The following is a 20,789-nucleotide window of genomic DNA, read 5'->3' as shown; positions in this document are numbered from 1 at the left end:
ATGACTATTAGAGTTTCTGGGATTTTCTAACGCACATCCAGTCATTTTGGACTCTAAGCAGGCCTGAAATAAAGCTGAAACCACTCAGTTAAGGAAAGCGCTTCAAGGGTTACTCCTTGAAGGATTAATTTTTATTCTTCATGGCTGATAAATAAATATCGAGGGGACTGAACTTTAGCTTTTGAAATAAGAGGATCACTTCTGAAATCGCTGCTGCTTTAGGCCAGTTTGGAACAGAAATATCTGCGATACACCGACAGCTATCAGTGTCCATTCGCCCCCTGCTCCTTTGTTAGCAGCGGCTCTAATGATGCTGGACCGGAGAGGCGAGATGCGAGGACAGAGCTGCGCTGCTGATACTCACTCTGCGTGATTCATCCTCTTTGCAGTCCTTGATCTTCTCATCAAACAGCTGTGTGGACAAGAGATGAAAGAAAGGTTAAAAAACAGAAACATGGAATAAGAGCTATTCCACTGTCGGATGACTGTACAGATGACACAGTGGAAAACTACTGAGAGCTTATAAGGAAGGACATGTTACGTGGTTTCCTTAAGATGCTGGAGACAGTGTCTACTTTCTTTAAATACAGTTATCTGGTTTGTCACCACACATCTTACTCACAAGAACTTCTGCTTTACCGAAAAGTAGACAAGGAAATGCTCGCTGACACAGATTCAATCTATAAATATAGGATGAGAAGCCACTGAAATCTACAACATCTATATCTACCTCACGGTGTGGATTTCCGTCGTGTCCTACCTTTAACTGATCAATCAGAATCTGTAGGTAGGCGTCAGCTTCAGCTAGCTTCTTGTCAAAGTCTTGAACACTAGGAACAAATCCCGTCTCAGCCTCCTAAAGACAAGGGAAGAAACACAGCTGAGCATCGGTGCAGTCCTCGACGCAGGTGTTGCAAAAGGTATTTGCATATTCAAAGTAAAGCACAAAACCACAGTCCATAAATCCAGGGCCGTGTATTCACATATTTATCTGTTCATTTACCAAAAAACAAACAAATAAAGGGGGGGAAAGCCTCTCATATCCATCGCCTCCTGGTCAGGTAGGCTTTATAAACTGTTACACAAAACGGTGGAGAGAAACATCAACAGTTCAGGAGAATTTTCCAGCAAGGTACCGTAGTGAGGGAGACATGAGTACTATTGTTTAAAGGCTCGTCTACATGAAAGGCCAGCAGGTCTGCCTGCTTGCCTGATGGAGGCCAACTCGTTTCAGGCCCTGAAACAAAGCTGAAATCAGGACTCATGACCGGAGAGCATTCGGTTACGGGCTGAGGTGCACTCAAATTCATTGTTTGTTAATTAGCTTCCTTTAACGGCCCCCAGACTTCACACACACACACACACACACACACACACACACACACACACAAATTTTGTTACATAATAGCCATTAAAAGGTAATTACTAGACTATTGGCAGAACAGACGTGACCAGGCATCTGTCTGCCTGTCTGTGCTCACCCACCAAAGCACCCAGAACAATCCAGTAAGCTGTGACACAAAACCAAAAGACAGGAAAACGGGAAAAAAAATAATTCACCCTCATTTAATCACCGAGGCTGTCAACAGCAAGGACACAGAGTGCCCGCGAACACACAACACCCGCCCTACGTCAAGCCAGCGGACTCAGGAGATGACTAACGGTGTGTGTCAACGCACTTTACCACTTTACAGCAGTTACGTGGAAAAACGCACAACACCTGAAAAGCCGCTCTGTCAAAACGAAACAACTGCTGCCAAAAGTCAAACTCTTATCAAACCGTGGTGGGTGTCACTGCTGCTTTGGAGCTGCCATGTTGCAGAGTCCAGCTGCGTCGCGAGTTTGAGGCGCGTTTTCTTGCAAACGAATGAGCTCCGATAGGAAAGTGAAGAAAAGCCATCAACACAAAGCAGGTGAAGTTTAAGCTTCGGGAAAACATAAAATACTCAGCAGCCATGAAGCTATGAGGGCGAACTTCCTCAAAAGGATCAAAGGTGCTTGTTCAGCTTAAAGGGGAAAATGTAGCTGTCTGCATGAAGGCCTGAGCGAAAAAAAAAAAAGAAAACAAAGAAGAAGAAAAAAGGCTGTTACTGTGCGTCTTTGGGGGGTTTCACCCAGACTGGCACAAATCCTGAAGAAACTTGCCGGATAACTCGCTACACTGGAAACATGTCAGTGGAGTATTATTCCAGTAAGGCATCGCATCAGGATACCAGCGACACGCAGCGAAACAAGTCGGAGCGAAAATCTCTACAGGAAACTAATTTCACAGTAAAGTGTTACAAGACCGATTAGAGATGAACCACCTGAGCCTCGACGTTTACTCTGCACTGCGTGAAAAGTCAAAGAACATTAGTGAACAAGACTCTACTTTCCTCCATGTGTATTTAAAGCTGACTACCTGCAGAACAGCCCGGCGCTCTGTTACCACCGAGCAAACGATGCGTCCTGTTTTGACAACACGCGTGACACAGGGGAAGTGTTTTTCTTTCTTCTTTTAACGTTTGGGAGCAGAAAGTCAGAGGCAGGTGGTTGGTTTATAAACAGCCACTGTAGTGCTCACTTCTGCCCTGTTCTGGAAATACTCCCAGACTTCCACTCCCACGCGTTTGCAGCGCGCAGACAGTCCATCCCTGTGACACAGCAGCAGGGAGGTTTGAGCGTGGCCTCCAGTGTTAAATTAAGACAAAAAAAGAAAAACAACAACCCACCCCGCCCCCCACACCCACAGAGCAGACTTTACAAACAACACTGCCCTCGCACACTCCCCCTCCCTCCCCTGTCTATTTGTCTTTCCACTCAGCGTGACCCACTTTAAAAATGCTGCTGTCCCAGTGGCGCTGCAGCCGCGTAGCTTCTCCCCTCGCTCTGGTGCAGCGGGGCTTTTGCCCGTCTGTGTGCTGTTACTTACTGGGTGCTGTGCTCCAATAGACATGCTGCAATAAGCCAGTGCATCTCTCAGTCCATTTAGCAGAGTGCAAGGTCGCTTTCTCTGCCTCCGTTACTCTGTTTTCCCCACAGCTACAAACCGCCAGCTCAGCTGAAGTCACATTCTTTCCTCCTCCTCCTCCTCCTCCTCTTTCAGCACCACAGACAAACAAAACAATTTCCTCCCTTTGCTCCTCACTGCGGTGTGCCAGCGTAAACCCTAGCAGCCTTCAGACTGTTAGCGGGGCTTCAGCAGCAGCTATCAGCTAAGCGTTGGGTCTGAGCCGACTTAATCCAGGACCCTCCCCTGACAGGAAAGCCACACTTCCTCTCGCACAGGCGGACGAGAAAACACACAAACCAACAGCAAGCGCTGAGAGGCACGAGCTTTAACAGCCACGGGGATTGGCTGAGACAGCCGAGGCAGATGTTTGGCCGATTGAGCAACCGGGTCTTGGATTGGGTAGCTGGGTCACATGATGCTTCGACAGCAGCGCTGCATAGGTGTGCGCATGCATGTGTGTCCGCACCGAGCACGCAGGCACAAGCGTAGCACATCAAACGGATTTGCCACCAAAGGGAGAGAGGGAGGGCGAGCAGAACAAGAAAGGTGGGAGGGAGAGCAAAGCTTGGTTATGAGGATGAAGAGAGGCTATGAGGATGAAGAGAGGCGATGAGGAGGAAGAAGCGTATCTGGATGAGGATGGGAGGGAAGGTTTGTTTTGAGGGAGGAGAGCAGGGAAAGAGGTTGAGCAGAGAAACAACTGCAGGGCAGGAGGAGCAATTTCTACACTCATAAAAACAGATATAAACGCCGGTGGGACAAAAATGGCAGCAAGCAGGTCAGCAGCTGAGCAGACTTTCCATTAAACTTAAAAGCCTGCTCCTAAAACCTGTCCAGACTGGCCACGTATTTCCAAACATCCTCAGCCTACGATGACGCAAATGTCAGCATTTTTCCCTTTAATACAGACGTGAATTATCTTTCAGCTCTGCTCTCTCGAGGAAAAAACAGATACGAGCAATACTCGTAAAGCTTAAAGTGCTGATAACCTGCAAAGCCCATTCAAATCCATCACGAGTGTTCGGGTGTAGTTTATGCAAATACAGACTGCAGTGAAAGCTCTGATATTATTTTCATGGCAGGGTTTTCAAACTCGTTTACCTCTTCATCTAAACCAGGATCATCTTCAGGTATCACAAAGAGCGGCACGCTCGAGTTCGGAAATACGAACTGTGCGACGGGAATTTGTATAAATGGCAGGCAAACACCAGAGGATCCACAGAGCAAACAACTCCTCTGTTAACTGCAGTGGATTAGACAGAAAGACACGCATCCAAAGAAGCGCTTGGTTTCATACCCGGAGTTGGAGGGTGTGCCGGAGGATAGTTCCCTCTAAGGCGTGGATCCACTTCTCCCGCTCGTCTGCATCTCGGGCTGAGGACAGAAACACAGACACACCCAGTGAGCCACGTTTTCCATCTGACACCATCTGAAGCCCATTGAAAGAAAGAAGTAATGAGAGCACTAAGATGACATGAGTACTGGTGACGCAGTGAGGGACACTGAATATTCACTTAGAAAGTTTCAGTGAAAACATGTTTGCAGGTTTATTTCTCTCATGTCATTCGGTGACGGCGACCAAGAGATATTCTGGTAACTGTTCCCCGTGCCATACATGAGAGCTGTACCGATCCTTAACCAAACTCATGCCGCCCAAAATGTCAAACTTTCCCTTCTAATCAGGGTATTCATCAGAGCTTGTAGGTCTGTGTCTAAATTGCATTAACATAAATGTCAATAAAGCCTCTTTGAATTTGAATGAATCTTTATGCATGTTTGAGCTTCCACTGAATATAATGGAACTAAAATGGGCCTCGGTCTTTGTGCTCACAGTACCAAAAAAACAAACAACAACAAAACTCTGTCTCTCTGGAAATCATGACCCGGTTTGCCCAAACCTACTAACCTCGTGGTGCGCGGTTTCATAGAGGAACTACACCCACTAAATGTTTTACAGTTTAGAAGGAAGTGCAACTACACGAAACTGCTCAACAACAAAAGGTGCACAGTTTCTTTCTCCTTTGTGTGAGCCAGTCAGAGTTTTTAAAAAGGTGTTTTATTGGCGTTTGAGGCCTAGAAAGTGAATTCAGTTCAATTTTATTTATACAGCGCCAAATCACAACGACAGATGCTGAGCGAGCGCTTTAGTGACAGTGGGAAGGAAAAACTCCCTTTTAACAGGAAAAACCTCCGGCAGAACCCGGCTCCGGGAGGGGCGGCCTCCTGCCACGCCACCTTCATTATGCCCAATGAGGCAGGAGTCTGACACAGACAGACATTAAAACTGAAGCTTTTTAAATACGCTTCACTATATTTAACTCATACAGATATAAAATCTTTGTCTGCATGACAGTAATGGCTGAATCAATACCATAAAAGTGACCAGCTTTTATGGCAATTGTAAAAATGAGGACTTACAGCTCCTTTCCTGTGCTGCCACAGTACTGATTCTCATCTTTGTGTGAAGCAGAGCAGAGTGAGGCTGCACCCTCAGAGCAAAGACAGCGACATTAACCAATGACCCAGAACAGGCTCTGGCACATGCAGTACACACTGCAAAAGGCTCCTGGATGCTTTTTCCTGCCACTGGCATACGTAATATTGCATTTTCCTGCCAAGACATGGAATGAAGTGAAGTGGATGGGTGCTAAAGCTGTACAGCACTGTGCCAAGTCTGAGCCAATCTGTTTACTTTTTGCTAAGAAAATGGGAAGCAGGTTCAGAAATCTATTGAAACATGTGTAAACATATATGGAACTACAGTATATAAGGCAAAAAACCCACAGAGTTTATACAATAGGAATATTTCTGCAGGACGTTCAAGCTTTTGGGTGATGGCTGCCTTTTGTGGATTTCTCTGTCAATATGACCCCACGCGGCTCTGAGGAGACCAGTCTATGGCTGACAGTGTTTTTCTATCCAGGTGAGCTTTTACTGCACTGGGCGAGTGTTTGGGATCATTGTCGTGCTGAAAAATAGAGCTGCAGCCAAACAGATGCTTTCCAGGTGTTACTGCATCCAAATCTGACAGTTCCATTAATTTTGGCAGCCCTCAATAGCTCTACCATTACAGATCGCTACAGACACAAATTTGGATTCACGACTCCAGAAGACCCGTCGCCAACGATCTTTAGTCCAGTTTCTGTGCCATCTTCAGATCGTCTTCTTGACACCCACAGAGAGACTTCAGCGAACAGTAGATGGGTCAGATGCATGTTTGTCTGTTTCTAAAGGACAGGACTTTCTGTTCGTCTGCTGCAGACACGTTTTTAGTCCTGCACTTCATTTATTTTTAAGGACACACTGCACACCATGCTGAGATATGCCAAGTTTCCTCACAAACCTCTTTGGGAATCCCCTTGTTGGTGGAAAAATACAGTTTTTCGTGCCTGTCAAAATGTCTCATCTTTAGCATTATTTCTAGACTCGTGTATTATATGCAGACAAAACACTGACCTGTGAATCATTTGAACCATTTAACAAAACAAAAAGAAAACACCCGTGTTAACTGGCTTAAAACACAAAACCAGAAATCTGCTGGAAAAGGTCAGGTGCAAAGACCGGACAGAAAAAGCAGCTTATGTTCCAGGTGAGGACAGTAATCAATACAGTCTCCAATCAATCTCCAAAAGCTGTTAACAAAGAACTAAATATGTCCTTGAATTAGCTCCTAAACTCCATCCTGTGTAGGAGTCATCTTTCATTGAGCTGGAAACAAGACAGAGCAGCAGATGAGCAGGCTAAGGAGCGCTACAACAGGAAAAGCTTTTAAAGACATTAAACGGCAGCCGAGGCTCGGGCCAATCCACTCAGACAGCACCTCGCTGCCCTCTCGCTTTCCGACTCTGCAGGGGAACAGATCTGCTGCAGCTAATGTTGTTCAGCTCTACTCACGACAGCCAGGCCATCCAAGAAAAGCTAATACAGGAACTGTGTCACAAGTCCAATCTTTGTCCTAGTTAGTGATTCACATCTGGAGCTGTGATTTGCTTTGCCAAGGAGGTGTGAGCACATTATTCATCCACCTGACAGGAACCCATTTTGTTAATACTCCACCAACAATCACGTTTTGTAGAATTTAAACACGTGACACAGAAAAGGGAGCACGCAACAGCCCGCCTCGTTAAACAATCTTTAACCTGCAAGCTCCCCAGTACAATATCTGCGTTATTCCCATTTGTGTCCAGGTGAGAAAAGAGCAGGTAATCGTGCAGTGAATTTACAATGAGCGAGCGCCATGTGTCGTTTCTCCTGCACGCTCTGCTCAGGAGCAGCTGACGCAAGCAGCCTCCTGCTGTGAGACGCGTGTGAGGGGAGGACATTCAGACAATGACTCGACCTCCTTCTCAACAATTTCCAGAAATTTTGGAAAAAAGAAAACAAGACAAAACTGGATATGCAAATGTTTTCAGTGAATGTTAGCAGCATCTATAGTATGTGTTTGACTTCATATCCTTAAATAAAATAAAGATAATAATTAAGGAAATTTGGGGATTCCAGTCGTGCCGTTTTGCAGCATCGTCAAATTTAACCAAACAAAAAGGACAAAAGTCTGAAAGTTAAATGCTTTGTCCACAAACCTGCCATTAAACCCGCTCTTAAAGTTTTACGATGCCGTTTCCACCCTGTATAAACGAAACAGTCTGACAGCTCAGCTGCTACTGTCACAACACAGCAAAGTGTGCAGACCAAACCCGTTACTGAAAGCTGGGCAATGGCAGCGAGGCCCAGCAGGGCTATCAGAGGCACGAACGGGAGGGACCGCACCTCACACCAGCGAGCTTCAGGTCAGCCACTCGCACGCGCTGCAAATATTAGAGGAAAACCCACAAACTTTCCCACACAGAACAGAAATAACTGCAAAATCTAACGGCTAAAAATAAGATCCCCAAATGCTGCTGCCAAATAAAGACGAGTTTCCACACATGTAGCAGCGGTGCACAGCTCCACACACAGCGGAGATCACCTCACATCCAGCAAAAGGAACCGATACTAGAAAAACATATTTACAAAGGAGGGTATGTGTTGGTAGAATTTTCCACAGGATACAGCTCGTCTCACGAACGCTAAAGTACCTGCTGCGGATCGACCGATGTGTACAGGAGAGACTAAGTGAAAAGTTGGGAAAACAGATGAATTAAATAATATGATTAATTTGATGTCACACATTATTTTTCCCTCCTGTTATCCTTCAAAATGCAGGAAAATCTTCTTTACAGTATCCTGCTGATCGCACAACATCATTATATCACTGTAACTGTGTTTTTCAATGAATCCCTCCCCACATGCACCGAGCAGCTGCTGAATGGTTGTGTATTTGACTCTCCGGGGATGTGGCCAACTTTAAGTGAAGTCATGTGAAGTCAGAACTCACAGCGTGGTTTCCACACTATTTTTAAGCTCGATTCTTGTGGTTTTAACCGTTTTTCCTTATCTAACAATTAGGAAAATGAAAGAACTGGATGTGCAAGGATTTTGTGCCGAACCCAAAACAACAACGCTTACATTGTCCCTTAAGGAGACCAGGATACTATCCACATGAACAACTATACAGAAAACAAAAAAAAAAGCAATTCTGTGACTTGATGAGTCCGGCCCCGCGGACCGGAAAACCGCTCCAGCTGAGTATATAAACAAAGTTACGGTCACCTAAACTGTAAACAATGCCATTCACAGACAAATAAACTCACGACAGATGGTGCATGTGCAGTTACAACCAACACACTCAGACAAATATCATGTCCAGTTTTGTACTTTTAACCCAAGGACTTCATGTTAAACCGTCAGTGACGTCTGTTTATGACGCTCAGCACTTCTTCGTTATGCTGCTGCTCCTTTTTTCCCGTGTTAATTATTCAGCCCACTTCTTTCTCCTCCTGCTATCCTCAGACGTGCTATGAGACGTCTGGTCACATGTCTGAGCAAGAAGGCTGATGCTAGACTACAAGCTGCCAATACTCTGACCCCGTAGCTCCCCCGGCGTGGTGCAGAAATCTTCTGAATGGTTACTTAATCGAAGGTGGATTGGTGGGAAAGTACTCTGTACTTTGCTCATTTAATGAAGATTAGAAGAAGATAAGCGTTGGCGACTTTTCAACCTGACACAAACACCGGTTTCATTCCTGAAATAACAGAGAGGTCGAAATGAAGATAAAGCTGTGAACAAAACGTATAACAAAAGGACAGAGCTGACAGTGCAGGTGATGCTGAGGTGAGGGAGGGCCCAGGAGAGACAGAACAAGACGGAGAACACACAGAGGTCTCTCATCCCGGACGTGTGCTGCCCGACTGGGAGAGAGAAGACAGATAGCTTTAGCAGATAACAGAAGGCCAGCAAAGAGGGGAAATGAGGAAAAGGGCTCTCAGGCAGCTATGATGCACCGCCGGGGGAGAGAGGCTGATGAATAATGGATGTTTCTCTAAATAGAAGGAGCGCAGAGCCGCACTCCAGGCTAGCACAGTGGACTGTGAGCTCAGAACTATAATTTAACCTGTAATATGGACTGTGCAGTAGCAGCGTGCAGCTTAGAAATGAGCAGTTTTTACTGCAGGGATAAAAGGAAAAGCATCGCTCTGAATATAAGTTCTAATCTCAGTTTCTCGCTCGTTTCTTTACACCGGCGCACCATCCATGACCAGGAAACGCACACACTGGCCCATTGAGATGATGCTGCCAGTCCTGTGAGACCGACTGCATAACACTCTTACTCCAGGATCATTTTACAGCAACACAGAAACTAGTCCTGCCCGACATCCTCTTGATATCTCAGCTAACAGCTGATGCAGAATCTCATGTTCGGTGCCAATTTTTGCTCGTCCTGCCAGCGGAGACACATGAGACACTTCAGTCCTCCGCTGGGTATTTGGAAAGCAGATGTGTCTTGCGTCAACTTTTCATTGTTTTCACTCAAACAAAAAGACGACCGTGGGAGGATTCGCTGCTTTCAAATCGACGGGTTTAACTCGAACGGCAGAAACCTTCGGTGTCTCACTGTCGCTGAACCCGCAGAAATTTCCCTCTTTGACTGATGATTGATTTGGTCTCATTAGAATATAATTTGCATCTCCTGCTCACACACTCAGTTAACTCAGATAAAAATAAATGCAACGGAAATATAAATAAATGCATCTTGACTGACAAACATCAGCTGCAGAAAAGCACCAGATTACATAAAGACAATGATATCTGAGCCATTATTCACTGATGAATACATCCGCATGCGAGTTACTGTCCCGAGGGAGACAAAACGACGTCTCCACAGCGAACCAGCAACACCAGTAACATAAACATCCCTTTCTAAAATAACACAGTGAGTTTGTGCAAACATCTGAGGACTGTGCATACGAACGTTACCTCATCGCGGACAGTGACTAAACAGTCGTAGTCTGAACTGTCCTTGAACCTCGACTGCAAACCCTTTCTACCATGCACCACGGAGCGCACTGCTCCACCCTGACCGTACATCCCAGAAGACAAACAGACGACGCCTCCTTGCGATCCTTTCGCCCCGGGCTGGCATGCATGCTGACGTCGTGGTTTTCTCCTTACCCTTGCGTTTGTAGAACCACAGCATACAGCTTCGGAACACAGACATAGGAGAGGGCATGGAGGAGGTGAGAAGGGCGGGGGGCCCATGGACTGTGGCTGGTGACCCTCAAGGAAGGAGGTGAAAGGGGATGCTGGTAGTGAAGTGTGCAGGGATTTGGTGGTGGCGAAACAGACACAAATGGACAAATGGAAGGGCGGAAATGAACCAAAGTTAGAGGAGGTTAGTTAAAGACCTGGCGGAGCGACAGGGTAAAAAAGGTGTCTGCGGTGTACTGAACAGGATGGGTCCCTGTCAAAAGGAGGAAGGGGCTGACAGGACGCGAGGGAGGGGGGCGATGCTGTAGGTGGGAGCCAATCCTGTCCCTACGGAGCGACCGGCTGTTAGAAAGCGAGCGACGGCAGCAGCGGTGCGGCGAAAGGCGAACAGCAGGAGCAGCAGCAAGAAGAGACCTGAGCTCAGCAGTATCCCCTTATTATTCCCAGTGGCTCAACTGCAGAGACACATAAGCAGCAATCTTCCTCTTCAGCTGCAGTGGAGACGGCTGAAGGGAAAAAGAAGTCTTAATTGCTTCTTCTGCTCCAAAGGAATCTGTTTAGCTCGCAGTGGAACAAATCTTGTTTACCGAAATATGTCAGTCCAACTTCAGAGCTCGAAGAGGAAGAGAGAAACAGCTCAGACGCTTGCAGCATGCTTTGAGATTGTGTAGATGCCAGTGTGTGCGTGTCTGCTGGCAGTAGAGCAAACCAATCCAAGACGTTAAAAGGCAGGAAGGGGAGAGAGAGGGAGCGAGAGAGCAAATGGACAGCATGGCTGAATGCAAAGCATTCACAGAGGACTACATAGAGGAGAAGAGGGGGGCTGTAAGAGAGCAGAATTAACCAGGGGGACGCCTCACCTTGGAAATGGAAAGTCTTCTGGTCCACAGTGATGGTGAATGTGCTGTCGTCCTCGTCATCGATGCCGATCACAGCTCCCTGGGCAAACAGAAAGAGAGGAGGGGAGAGAGAGAATGGGAAAAGCAGGCAGTCAGACAGGGACACGTCATACTCCACTTTCCATTTCGATCTTCGTGCCCTCAACATGTCCCCAACTGGCTCTCATTTATTAATCAACCCTAGTCATTCTCAGCAGCTCACCCTCTTCTCTTCAAAAGCTCAATTTCCTGTTGCCTCGTCATCTTTTTCCTCAAAAACTAAAATAAATCACCGTCTCTCTCTCTCTCTCTCTCTCTCTCTCGCAGACACACAAAAATGAGTGCAGTCTTTTGGAACATGGAAGAGAAGAAGGGAGGGGAGGAGGTGGGATTTGGGAGAGTGAAGGAGGAGAAAGGCAGGGAAGGGTGGAGAGAGAGAAAAAGTACACCAGGGAGCAGCAGCCAAAAAGGAAAAAAGGAACTGCAGAGGAACGGCCTGCTGGCTGGCTGGGGCATTAGCTCCTAGCAACAGAAACAGGGCGTGTGACTCAGAGGTTACTTACACAGCAAATCTCTGTAAGGGGTGGATAAAACAGCTGTAAAATCTGTTTGTTGACCCCTGAAAAACTCTGTTTTTTACATTTTTATTTTATGCAACCTTTATAAAGTCTGTGCCATTGCTTTGAACTGACTTTCAGGGACACGTCTCTGTTCTGAGGGCTTCTGGATTGTACAGTATCCAAAGGAGCTTGGAAAGAAAAGCGTCTGGACTTCTTTAAGTTGCTTGAAGACGTTTCACCTCTCACCCGAGAAGCTTCTTCAGTTCTAAGGTCAAATGGTGGAGAGTCCCAGATATAAACCTAGTGGGAGTTTCCCCCCACAGAGGGACAAAAGGACCCCCTGATGATCCTCTAATCACCTGAGCCAAGGTGTGAACCTGGGTGTGGGTCCCAATCAGCCAGGGTTTCGGGTGAGCTCATTGTGAAACCTGGCCCCACCTTATCATGCGAATTCCTGAGGTCAGATGACTCCCCACCATTTGACCTTAGAACTGAAGAAGCTTCTCGGGTGAGAGGTGAAACGTCTTCAAGCAACTTAAAGAAGTCCAGACGCTTTTCTTTGCAAGCTCCTTCGACTACAGTGACCTGGATGACTGAGAACCTTCACAGACATTGTACAGTATCTTGTGATGTGTTGTAAACCTGTAATATTACAGGTAAATTAATATTAATTTGTCTTATATTAAAAACTAAATGGTTAAAAAACAGGTCACTGACAAGAGATTCATATTTGTATGCACGTGTCTGGAAACGCATAATGAAACGGATACAGACACCCAGCCCTTATCAAATGTGACAGATGATACCTGCAACCCTAAGTGCAGCAAAACTGCATTGCATGCACCAGCCACTTTATTAGGTACACCTGTAATTGCCAAGAGCAGCTCAAAGCATTTGACCGTTTAGATATGATGAAGACAGCCTGCTGACGTTCAAACCGAGCATCAAAATGAAAGAGGATTTAAACGACTTTGAATGTGTCACGATTGTTGTTGCCAGATGGGCTGTCTGGGTATTTCAGAAGCTGCTTATCTGCTGGGACTTTCTCACACATCCAGAGTTTACAGAGAATGGTCTGAAAAATAGAAAATAAAAGTAAAAAGTATTCAGGAGAGTGCCTCTGATCGTCAAACCGTGAAAGAGATGGGCTGCAGCAGCAGAGACCACACCAGGCGCTGCTCCACACCTCTTTATTTTTGATTTCTCAGTTAACATAAGCTCATTAAAATGGGTGAACATTCATGTAGATTTAGGGGTGATGAACTCCAGGCCTCACGGCCGGAGTCCTGCAGGTTTTAGATCTCACCCTGGGTCAGCACACCTGAATCACATGATGAGTTCATTACCAGGACGACATGTTGAGGAGGTCATTTAGCCATTTGAATCAGCTGTGTTGGATCAAGGACACGTCTAAAACCTGCAGGACACTGGCCCTCGAGGCCTGGAGTCGCCCACCCCTGATGTAGATGCTAAAAGTTGCAGCCTCAACACTGCATTTAATTCACCGTCAGACTTGAGTAGCTTCACTCAAAGTGTCCATGAGCCCACTCACAGTTTTCCCTCTGTAATATTACACTTCTACACATATTTATTATTAAACATTTAATATTGTAATAATGGACTACACAGCACTAGGAAAACAATTTCAGTGGACACGATGTTTTTCTGAAAGTGGTCTAAATAATTTAGAGAAGTGCTCCCTTCATGGCATGTTCTTCATACCATCAACAATAGCAACTCAATGCAGAACAGCTACCAAAACCTGATTTTCATAGAGGTCGATTATCTCTTAATACAGCTCCATCCTCACTGTGGACGACCTTGGACACTGATGTTCCTCTAAAAACATGAAGGCAACAACTTCTCTGGCATAACTCAAACGTGCTGCTTGAAGTCGTTGGAAGTTTGCGAGCAAATCTTCATTTGGCCTGGAAACCAATCATTTGTTGGTCTATAAAAAAAAAGCTCTTCATGAACCAGGTGATCTCAACATTTATCACTGATTAAAGAAAATAAGAACAATGGCAGGTTTCTTGGCATTAATGTGGGCAGGCTAACAAACAGAGCTCTGCTGAGCTGAATATTCCTTCAACTTAAACGAGTAATTAATTAATGTATTTACAAATAATTTTAACCATTAAAGAAACATTTACATCCATACGCATTAAATACAGCAACTTTAGTAACTGCTGATATTAAAACCAACCTTTCCAAACAGACTTCAATAATTTCTTACGCATCGACATGTTCGTTAGAATCCCTGCAAGCCCATCGAGAGGTTTTATCACACGTTAATGCTACCACGTCAAAGACGATCGATTTACTGACAGGCTACGTCCCACACACTTTTAATGCAGCTGTATTTATACCACTAAGCCACTAAAAGAGAGCAGTAGAGTTATCAGACTATATTTGGCTGTAAAAATCGTATAAACATGTTGCCTAGTGAGATACTCATGCTCAGGATGGCGTGACAGCCTCCAGTAACAGTGTATAAAATCATGGAGTCATTTTTGATCCGATCCTTCAACGCGTATATTAAACAAACATGTAGCATTGCTTTCTTCGACAGTAAAATATCTCTAAAATAAAAAAAGCCATCTCAGAGTGATGCTGAAAAACTAGTCGATGCATTCATTTCTTCAACAGTAACTCCTATAATTCATTTTTATCAGGTTGTTCTAAAATATCCTACAAAAGCCTTCGGTGAGTCCAAAGCGCTGTAGCAAGAGTGCTGACAGGCACGAGAAAGAGACCATATTTCTCCCACACTCACTTTTCTTTATTGCTTCCCAGTTAAATTTAAGTTTCCTCCCATACAAAGATAAGACCCTATCATATCTTACAGGATTATATTAGCCTAACAGAGCACTTCACTCTCAGAATGAATGCTGACTTGTTGTTCTTAAGACTTGAACAGGAGTTCCAGTAATGCATCGACAGATGTTCATATACCACTGCAGCATATCCTGAACATGCGTCTTCTATCTTGTCTCCCATGTTGTCCTTTCTCTTTTCTTCTTCCTCTCACCCCCACCGGTCAGATGGATGCCCCTCCCTGAGCCTGGGTCTACCACAGGTTTCTTCCTCTCTTCCTTTGTTGTCTGACTGTTGGGCTTTTCTCCCAAATACTGCAAACTCTTTACCCCGCAGTATAAAGAGCCTTTAGGTAACCCCTGTTGTGATATAAATAAACCTGTATTGAATTAAAATCTCCGAGCACTATTACCTGCACCCTGCTGAATCAGCAAGGTGTAACTAATGAAGCGGCCAGTGAATTTTATAGACATGGAAAACTCCACCATCATATAGTCCCTGTTAAACCAAATATATAAACATACTGTGTGACAGTGTAGTAAACATCAGTAAACACAAAACTGGACGCAACATCCAGCCTAGCCAGAGAGGCTGTCTGACAGTGTTTAGATTTAATAACATGTTGGTTGCGATATTAAAACTACACAGCGTTGCTCAAGGGTTAATAACACGCAGTCACAACAATGACTTTGTTGACAAGGGTTTAATTAATTTAATGACGTAAATGTACTAAACTGCAGTCACCACTGGGTTTGGACAGGGCGTTTTTCACAGGTAGTGAACGACTGACATGGTGCTTCTCTTTATAAAAATAGCACCGGCGATTGTCTGACAATTGAGGACGTTGTGGAGTGAGAGGGTATTGACCAAATAATCAATCAGGATAATGCAACCCAGTCATGAAGTGTGTCGACAGCATTAGCACAGTTCAGGATGGGGATGCACTCTCCTACATCCTGTCTGATTAAAATGTTTGAAACAAACGACATCATGTATGTTGACTGCTATTTCATTATCGCAGAATAATGTTGACTTTCACTGCAAAACCACTGAATATTCAATTGAAGGAAAATGCCCTGCAACCAGTATAACGCTACATCGGAGGATATGACTTTGCTGCTATTTAAGACGGGTCAAAGCAGAGTGACTCCTTAAGAGTTTGTAGAAAACTATCAGATTAAACCCTGAACAATCTCATTTGCCATTACTGCATGATTACATACGAGTACATGAAACTGGATCCTCTGTACAGATAGTTTCAGAAGATACTTCCTCTTTCCGGTCCTACCTGGCTAAAATAGTGAGTGCTTATTTTTAAAATAATCAACTTTCTCCTATTTTTAAAGTCAACCAGCCAACTGAAAACACAAGAGACTTAATATGTTGATGTGCAGCTTCCAGGAAGTCTAAAGGTTAGAAGTGTATAAAATGGCTACGTAGATACGGACAACAAGGCCAGACTAAGAAGCTCTGTTTTGGTCACATCAACAATCTCCTCCCTCGTCTCGAGTGTGCAAACTTTACTTCAACTCAACCTTTGATCGCAGTCATGTTAGAACATAAAGTGAATTCACAAACCAAGGACAAACAGGTTTACTTTCAAACGCAGCAAACCAGCACGATGAGCAAAAAGCAACCAGACTTTCTTTTAACCTTTTTATTGGTCAACAGATATAGTTCTGCTTTTTATCCTTCGTGTCTTTAGACATTCACAATTATAAAAAGAAAGCTCATTCTTTCAAGGCTCCCTTGTTATGAAGAAGAAACAAACACACAAGTATGACAACTGCTGCTATCTAGTGGACAGCAGCCAAAACTGAAAGTGCTCAGAAAAGGAGAAATGCTTTACTGGAACGTAGCAGCAGATTTATGAGTATGTGAAACTCGTCAAACTACGTCAACAAACAGAGACCGCCGTCAAACCAAATCATGTCAGATAACCAGAAACAAAGGTAAAGCAGGTAAGCAAGGGCGCACAGGATACGTTTAAGGAAAACTATCACGAAGGGTTCGAGGCTCTTACCCTGAGTCGTACGCAGCCTCTTCTGGATCCTCGCATCATCTTGTCTTTTGACTGTGAATCAATAAAACAGACAGTCAGGGATCAAAACATTTAAAGTGTGAGAACATGATGTGCATTTAAATGCAAGAACATTTTTACATGTTTATGTTCGGAAATTTCAATAATTCCAACAACTTTCAAAAGTCCAGAAGTTCCAAAAGTCTTATTATAAGAAAATAGAGAAGATTTCTCCTAAAATAATAAAAGTAAATGGCAGAAAATGTGACTGATGTCGTGGCTTAATAATTCATGTTAACCATATTTTTAGAGTTACTTTAAAAAAGTTTCTTACTTTTTGTTGAAATGAATAACGCTCAGAATAAATTTGGACATGAGCAAAACAGGGATGCAAATACAGGCAGAAGTAGAGGTGTCTGTAGCTCAGGAGGGAGTGCAGGTCATTTACTAATTGATCTGACTGCTCCGGTCTGCGTGCCAAATACCCTCGGGCAAGACACCAACCCCGAGTTGCTCTCCGATATATCCATCAGAGCATAAATGTGTGGGAACGTTAGACAGAAAGCACTGCAGTAGAAAAAGCATAGAAAAAAATCGTGTGCTTGTGAATGAGGCATGTTGCAAAAAGTGCTCAGGTAGAGTATAAAAGCGCTAAATCAAAGCCAGTACACACACTCACCCTGCGCATGAATGTCAAATACATACATACACTCTGATCTTGGAATAAGTTGGGCTGAAGGTTCTACAGTGTGTGTCTGATAACTTCTCCTGAGTGATCACGATACACTGAACTGGAGATTTCTCTTTACCAGGATAAAAAATATTTTTTTTGACACTCACTGGATGAACCGACATTCAGAACAATGGCAAAGTCAGCTCTGGAAATCACTTGAGCCATTTGTAGACAACTGCAGATTCCAAGATCATCATTTTAAAAAACTATATAAATACAAATTATTCAGTTCTGTCAGCACTTCACTAACCTACGGAAGAAGACCCTGTCACCCTCAGATGAGTGACGCTTGCTCAGGATGTTCAAGAACCATGAAGATTCAAGCCATGAAGTGTAAAAGCGCTGACCAAGAAGTCGACACCTTCGAGCTCAACTGAAATTGTCAGTGGCCCACATGGACAAAACAAATGGCTTCTTGAGAAACGTTTTATGATCGAATGAAGAAAAAGAAAATTGAGGTGTTTGGATGCAATGGTCATTATTTTTGCCACTATTACAGATTTATTTTTGTAGACTAAAGGTCAAGCTTTCAAACCTAAGAACATTGTACCAACTGTCAAGCATGGTGGTGGTAGCTCCAATATGTATTCAAATTCTGCAAAGAGTTAAAAAAATATCCAGCCATAATTATGCCAGAAGCTTATTGATGGTTACCAAAAGCGTCTGGTGAAGGTGCAACTCACCAAGAAACATCTAACCAAATAATAGTCGGGTTGTATGTATATATTCGAGCCGCCATGTGTATTTTTGGCCCAGTGTGGATTAGAAAATCCTAGATAAATTCAAAGTTCTTGTATTTTAAAGTTCTTAAAGAAATAAGTTGTGTGTAAACTCCTGATCACAACTGTAGCGGATATATTGGACAGAGAATCAACAAACTGATCAAAGACCCACAAGACATAACACACATGCCATCAATACAATGTTGGACCGCCAATCAGGATTATTTGAGATGCTGTTGGCAGATTCTTCTCACACCTCCTCCTATCATGGTGACGACTATAATTCAGCACACTAACTGCAGTCGCGGTTACCTGACAGCTCAGGTTACTGTGTTCATCCCTTCAGAATAACACTGTCAATCGCTCTCCATGTAAACAAGAGTACATTGATTTCTTTTTCACTCTGTCAGAGGAATGGACGGCACTCGCTCTTCCCTACAGCTTGTTTCACCGGTTATAACTTTTGCCTGGTTTACAGTCCACATTATATACTGCTCGAACACCCGGTGAGGTTAACTAACCAGCAGCCACTCTTCTACCTTTGCGGTGTAGCTTTATGGCTTTAAGGAAACTAGTGAACGCTGTTCGCTTTGTTAACTATCAGAACAAAGGTCGCCTCTCACGCATCCACACACATTTCTCTCTTCATTTCCCCTGACAGTTTAAACGATCCATAACTATCTCTGCGTGAATACTGTGGGGTTTTAGCGTGTAGCTGTGCTAGCTAGCCGCAATTGCGGAAGCATGGGCAAAAAATGCTATCACCCGATTGGTCAGTTAGCATTCGAAAGCCTCTGCTATTGGCCAACGTACGCATCCGTCACCAACAGAGACTCGCCTCGCTTTGCCAGCTGAGACTCCCAACTCCTGACAAACACAAGGCCCTTCTCCCACTTCTGCTGACGACCAGCCGCAACTTCCACAGTCTAACCTCCTGAGCAAGACATGCTGACAATCGCAGCCGAGATGAACGTACCGTGTAGTACGACAGCAGGCCGGCATTGTAGTCCAGAACAAACCAGCGATACTGCCAGCCTTTCATGACGTTGGTCCACTTGCTGAGCGGCCCCTCCATGATGGACGCCATCTTTACAACAGGCTCCGGGCGGGGAGGAGTCGGATATGGTGTGGGGTAGGCGTCATGGTATGAGGAAGATTATCGTTCTGATGATGATGATGACGCTCATCACATTCAGCATTCAGTGAAAATAAAGTAAGAGTAGTCACTTGACCCGGAGATCATGCTCTGACACAAAACGACTAAAACTATAAATAAATAAATAATCATCCAAGTAAAAGTCGTTTCCAGTGATTTTGATAAAGATGTTGTTATTATATTATTGAATCTTACCTTTTTTTTTATATATCCACAAACGTGTGAATTACCGGAGTTCATTTTAAGTGTCTGCTATGCTGTCCTAGTTTCATCTATAATTCTTTTTTTTTTACAGAAAAAGTCAAATACACTACAGATGCTATGTTTGCTTTGACAGTGCTGATGGAGAAGAGTAGAGAGAGTTGCAGGACATGTATGATGGTTGTAATACAACAGGGATTGGATCTGAGTCCCTTCTTGGTTGCCATGGTGATGGACAGGCCAGACCAGGGGCGCATCCAGAATTTTTTCATAGGGGTGGCCATATGGGGGCCACTTAAAATATTGGGGTGGCACACCAAAAACAGAACAGTGCATGGGTGCTGCAGAAGGGTGGGGGTTGACAATGGGAATCGTGAGGGGCATACAAAATGCCCCTGGGTCAGACAGGAGTCTCTGTGGACTATGGTGTGTGCAGACAACGTTAGTAAGGGTAGGGAGCCTGGAGAGGTGGAGGCATGCTCTGGAGAGAAGAGAGAATAAAGTCAGTGTGAGTGAGATAGAAGACGTGTGTGAATGAGAGGGAGAAAGGCTGAACGATAAACATGGAAAGAGGAGAGGTAGTGAAGCTCGATGAGTTTATACACCTGGAGTCAGCCATCCAAACCAAAGGACGGTGTACAAGAGAGTTGATAGAGACAGGGCCTGCTGCTTGACAGTAAAGATTTTCAACTTGAATATTTTATTGATCTGTATCCAATGTGTAATTTTAAGTGTTCCTTAAGCTTTTGAGCAGCATATTTTACACAGAAAGATTTAATTCAAATCAAGTCAGTTTTATTTATGTAGTGCCAAATCACAACAAGAGTTCTCTCGAGGCGCTTTGTGTTGTAAGGTATAGACCCTAAGATAAAAAAGAGAAAACCCCAAATAACAAACGGCCCTCATATTAGCAACACTTGGCTAACATCGTCTGCTCCACTTGAAATTTACTGCAAATAAACCACAAACCAAACAATATTCATCAATATCTTTATTATTTACAATAGGCTTAACACTGATAAGCAAAACTTCACAGTAATATAATGTGAGCTTTAAATAAAAAAAAACAAAACACAAAATATATATTTTGTACAATAAAAAAGTTAATGTTAACATCTGCCATTT

At 44.1% G+C, this 20,789-nt stretch overlaps 1 protein-coding gene across 4 annotated transcripts in view; it reads right to left on the bottom strand.

The window, feature by feature from the left end:
• The window catches only part of osbpl9 (oxysterol binding protein-like 9), a 34,230-nt gene extending 14,813 nt beyond the window's left edge, over positions 1–19,417 (bottom strand). For 2 of the 4 annotated variants that reach the window (XM_040052857.1, XM_040052858.1), the window contains exons 1-6: positions 19,284–19,417; positions 16,856–16,906; positions 11,438–11,516; positions 4,290–4,366; positions 761–856; positions 365–412 (exon numbers count right to left, since the gene is read on the bottom strand). In XM_040052857.1, the coding sequence (XP_039908791.1) occupies positions 365–412; positions 761–856; positions 4,290–4,366; positions 11,438–11,516; positions 16,856–16,906; positions 19,284–19,394 (462 nt within the window). In that variant the 5' untranslated portion in view covers positions 19,395–19,417. Of the gene's footprint in view, positions 1–364; positions 413–760; positions 857–1,780; positions 2,358–2,911; positions 4,247–4,289; positions 4,367–11,437; positions 11,517–16,855; positions 16,907–19,283 lie in introns of those variants that run through there. The other 2 variants (XM_040052860.1, XM_040052859.1) reach the window with 2 other exon arrangements.
• Positions 19,418–20,789: the final 1,372 nt, after the last annotated feature.

The sequence above is a fragment of the Simochromis diagramma genome, unplaced genomic scaffold (assembly GCF_900408965.1).
Source record: "Simochromis diagramma unplaced genomic scaffold, fSimDia1.1 OVJJ01000419.1, whole genome shotgun sequence".
Classification (NCBI taxonomy): Eukaryota; Metazoa; Chordata; class Actinopteri; order Cichliformes; family Cichlidae; genus Simochromis; species Simochromis diagramma.
This window is presented reverse-complemented; position numbering and strand designations above follow the sequence as displayed.